Here is a 4,718-nt window from a genome sequence, read left to right on the forward strand (position 1 = left end):
CATGAAACCCGAGTTTAAAAAAAAAACAAAAAAAAAAAAAAAAAAAAAAAACAGAAAAAAAATGAAATCAGTTTTATTGCTATATACCAGAAACAATTAGAAAATAAAATTTTTAAAAGATTAGTTGAAAGAGCATCCAAAAATGAGCTCAGCAACAATAATCACCACCCAAGTACTTTGTAATAATGTTAACAAATGATGTGGGAGGCCTTTGGAGAAATATTTAACTCTACATATCAATAATGCCTTCCTATAGGGATGTAGCTCAGTGGCGCCGCACCTGCACGGCCAGCACAAGGTGCTGAGTTCAATCCCTGGAAGGGCAAAAAAAAAAGAAGAAAAAAATAATAATAATGCCTTCCTAGTTGCTCTCTGCTCATCATTTTCATTTTATCCTCAAACTAGTTGGCTCAGAGAGTGCAAAGACACAATCAGGATCACAGAAGACCCAACAGGTCCCCCAACACCCCCTATGCCCCTTGCCCAAGTGCCCCGCTCACCTCGTTGTATAAATCGCTGAATTCCTCAACCACGTCCTTGGGGACCCTGCGGCCGCGGTTGGTGAGGTAGCAGGCCACGCCATTCTTGGAATAGAGGCTGATGCGGCCCACACTGCGCTCCCCATCGGTTGTCTCTTCCAAGAGGCCATTGGCTTCTGCTAGATGATAGACAGGATTCCCATGGGAGCCGTGGATCCAGGTGGCTCCCAGCTCAAAGGTGGCGTGTCCTGATGGGGACAACAACAGGCCCTTAGAGGGGCGGGATTGCCTCAGACAGGGCTGGAACACGGCCTCCCTGCCCTCCTCCAAAAGCATCCTCCCACCTCCCACCAGGGCAAGAAAGGGCTTAAGAGTCCCTTACAGGAAAACAACCAAAGGCTTCAGGAGAAAGTTCCCAATGAAACCCTCATTACAGCTGAGATAAATGTCATGCAGAATGACTCTGGGATGTGCCCAGAGCCACTGAGAAAGCTCTCCTCTTCCAGTCACACCTTCTTCCAAAATGATACCAGATACCACACCCGCTTCCTCCCAGGTGTCCCCCCAGCCAGGAGGAGTACCGTGGTCACCCCGGCACAGCAGTCCCAGTGAAGCACCAAGGTCCTCGTCCCACCCCACTCCAACTCCTCATCACCCCCACAGCCCAGTGTCTAACCCTTCTCCCAGCCAGAAAAAGTCCCCTCCCAAGGCAGAAAAGACAGGGCCAACATTCTGATTTGGAAGAATCTTCCCCAGAGCAGCCAAAAGCAGACCTCCAAGAAAAAAGAAGCTCTCTAATCCTTTGGCACAGGGGCAAAACCCCGAGAGTCATCTGGGGCAGGGGCCACCCGGGGGTTGAGGCTGAGACAGGCCTGGGAACAGGTTCCACTTCCCCACCCAAGGGACCAGGCCCCTGAAGTAAGTTGCCCACGTGCAGCAGCCTCAGTTTCCTCATCTGCTGCAGCAGGGACTGTGACACATTTATTTCCTTCCCTGCCTGGCTCCTAAGAAGCCGAAACAATGCCAGGAGGAGGATAGACAGACACATTTTTTAGTGCTGTGTTTTGTTTTTGCAGGCCTGGTTCAAGATACATGTGGTAAATTTCTTGCCAAGATGGTCACAGTAATTCCTTCTACCCTTGTGCCCACACCCCTTAGCAACGTGACTATGTGATTCCTCCCACCATGATGTGGGGTCTGTTTCCCAGCCCTGGAAGCTGGGCTGGCCTTGTGACTTGCTTTGATTAACGGAATGTGGTGAAAGTGATATTTGTGGCTTCAGAGCCCTCACAGCTTCCACTCTAACTCTCTAGGATGTGACAGCCACAGAAAGAAACCCAGACATATCCGGCTGGAGACACGTAGCCCAGCCAAAAGCCCATGCCACCCACATGTGGGTGAGGCCATCTCAGATATCTTAACCAACATCAGAAAACTTTGGGGGTACCCTACAGGGGACCCAAGGTGGGGCCAGCAACAGACCCACTTACCTGAGTTCTAACCACATTTCTGACCTGCAGAATTTGAGCAAATAAAAGGTTGATGTTTTAAGGCATCACATTTAGGGGAAGTTTGTTGCGCAGCAGTATGTGTGCGACACATTCTAACAGTTAGCACTATTAGCCCTCACCCCAAGAACTGGGCATGCACTCCTGTTTTTCACGCCTTCCTTTTCCTGGGCTGCTTCTAATTCAACTGCCAGTTACTAAAAATATCCCCCTATGCACATACATACGCAAAACAAGAGAAAATACAACCTCATGCTGCCAGCAAGACAGCAATTCCTGGTGTCTCTGGAAGAGGCAGGGAGGTACAAGACCCTCTGATCAGCAAAAGTGGGTCGACTGGAGAGCACCGAAAGTTCAAGTCCAGGACTGCCTGAGGGGTGCCTGTGGCCACCAAAGGTGCCCATGCACTAATCCTCCTCTGGCTCGGGACTCCCAAAGTGTCTGCTCAGTGCTCTGAAGAGGAACCTTAACCTGGTACAGGCCACAGCGGAGCTTCAAGTCACACAACCACTGGGCAGCCCTGAACAGGGTCTCTTCCTGCCTCAGGATACTCAGCAAACAGGCAGAGGTGAGCAGTGCAAGATCAGGAGCGAAGTCCGCGGCCTACTTCTTGCTAACCCCAGGCTTTACCAGGAGGTGGGGACGCCAGAGCAAGCCCCTCTGCGAGGGTATTTCCTGCCCTCTCCCACACAGCCAAGTCTGCCACCTTTGCCACATCTGTGTATCCAAAGGGTCCCAGGCACCATGTCCACATTGACTTCATAAACACTTTACGACTTCAAGCCCTCTGGCCCTTAACTCCTGCTACTCTTCCCATCAACAAGTTCACAGCCATCATTCCAAGCTGCGGCAAGTCCAGCTAAAACAGGGCTCTCAGGCCTGCGTGTCAGCACACTTGGCACGTGCACACACACCCTTGCCCCACACGCTCTCCCTCTCAGGGCTCCTCACACCTGTCATTTCACACCAGCCACCCGTCCTGCTCTCCATCTCCTGACTCCCACTACCACCAACACCCACCTGCACCCACACAGCCTCCTGCCGGTACCATCATCTCCCTGCCACGCAAGGCACAGCTCAGCTGTCAGCTACCACTGTGGCCAGGCCATCTGTCTTCTGTTTCTATATCAGACCAAATGGCACTGCCCTTCCCCGAGGCTCCCAGCCAGCCAACCAGGTGTTCCCAAAGAGTCCCAGGGCATCCACGGGTTGCCCCACAGTTATGGGTACGTCGGGTGGCACCCTCCTCCTCACTACCAGCAGACACTCCAGTGTGTGTGTCAGGCGACGAGGATATGACTTCGTGTGTGCCTGCCAGGCACTACTCTAGGGAAGACTCTTACTGTAATCCATGTTTCTGCAAGAAGATAGAAGGTCCTGTGGATCCTCACCTCTGCCAGTCTCAGCCTGACCACCTACTTCTCTGAGCAAGTGAGCACAAAGGCTCTGCCTGGACTTGCTGGCTGGGGTGGGGACAGACACACACGCAGACTCCTCTAGAGGGACCACATCACCCACACACTGTAGGACACCATATGTTGTCTCACAGGGCCATTTTTATGGTCTTCATCTGTTCATCCCCTCACTGGTCAGACCCACCATTGGCTGGGAAGCCATGACTTCTAACTGCATTTCATGTAACATCTCCCGGCATTTCTAGGCCCTCTGGCAAAACCTGCCCACTCCATGGACAAGTCTGTTACTGGCTGCTTTCTCCAGAATCCGCATTACCTTCGACTTGGAATCTCAAGACCCGATCCATTGATCATGAGATCAATGATCAAATCACTGATCAAATTCCCTTCCACCTCTGCTAACCTAAGTTCCTACTGCCCGAGGACTAGCACTCAGCCAGGAAACATCAGTTCACACTCAAATTATTAATAATGGATAGGAACTTGCAGAATTCTCCTTCTTTGACATAGAAACTGGCCAGCCCAACACCAAGAAAACTTGCTGCTGAGTTTCTCTTCCCTCCTAAATCTTGTGAGCCTTGGTCATGAACCAAGTCAGCATTCTCCAAAAATGGAGGTCAGAGCCCCACCATGCCCCCATCAAAGGGCTGCTGAGGGGGGAAGGAACTTTCTGGAAAATGCTCAGACAGGTTACATGATGGAATGTTTATTTCATGGAAGAAGCTCAAAATAATGTGATTTCTGGCAGGACCGGGGGTTTAGGGGATAAAAGTTGCCCGAGGGAGGTGGCTTGGTAAGGGTCAAGCTTACCAAGTTTCACACTCTGCACGCGGCCTCCGATGCGGCTGGAAGCCTCGAGGACAGTGACATCGGTGAAGCCCTGTTCCAGAAGCGCTTTGGTTGCAGCCAGGCCAGCCAAGCCGGCGCCAATCACCACGACACGAGGCTGCCCCCTTCTCCGCAGGCCACGACTGAGAGGGTCATCCGCACTTTCGCCACTGGATTCACAACTTTGCATACCGTCCGCACTCACCTCCTAGGAACCTGCGGGAGGAGGAGGAAGGGGTAGGTGTCCTGGCTCACCTGCTCTAAGGCACCCTCAGGGGCTCCCACAGGCACTCTGCCCTTCAGAGGGGACAGGGAGTCCTCTGGCCTCCTTCCCCAGGACCTTGACAAGAAGAGCCATCTCCACAGGATGCAGAGAAGGAGGGAGGGAGGGAAAAGAAGCAAGGGAAAGAGGGAGAAAGAATGGGGGAAAAAAGAAAGGAAAGGAGAAATATATTTGGGGGTCCCCCACCAACACATAGGAGATGCAG

At 52.0% G+C, this 4,718-nt stretch overlaps 1 protein-coding gene across 2 annotated transcripts in view; it reads right to left on the reverse strand.

The window, feature by feature from the left end:
* Smox (spermine oxidase) overlaps positions 1-4,446 on the reverse strand; it is a 12,399-nt gene extending 7,953 nt beyond the window's left edge. For both annotated transcript variants that reach the window (XM_033761203.1, XM_019205051.1), the window contains exons 1-2: positions 4,213-4,446; positions 501-727 (exon numbers count right to left, since the gene is read on the reverse strand). In XM_033761203.1, the coding sequence (XP_033617094.1) occupies positions 501-727; positions 4,213-4,420 (435 nt within the window). In that variant the 5' untranslated portion in view covers positions 4,421-4,446. The remainder of the gene's footprint in view (positions 1-500; positions 728-4,212) is intronic.
* Positions 4,447-4,718: the final 272 nt, after the last annotated feature.

Source organism: Fukomys damarensis, unplaced genomic scaffold (assembly GCF_012274545.1).
Source record: "Fukomys damarensis isolate Sample0158 unplaced genomic scaffold, DMR_v1.0_HiC HiC_scaffold_7, whole genome shotgun sequence".
NCBI classification, from domain to species: domain Eukaryota; kingdom Metazoa; phylum Chordata; class Mammalia; order Rodentia; family Bathyergidae; genus Fukomys; species Fukomys damarensis.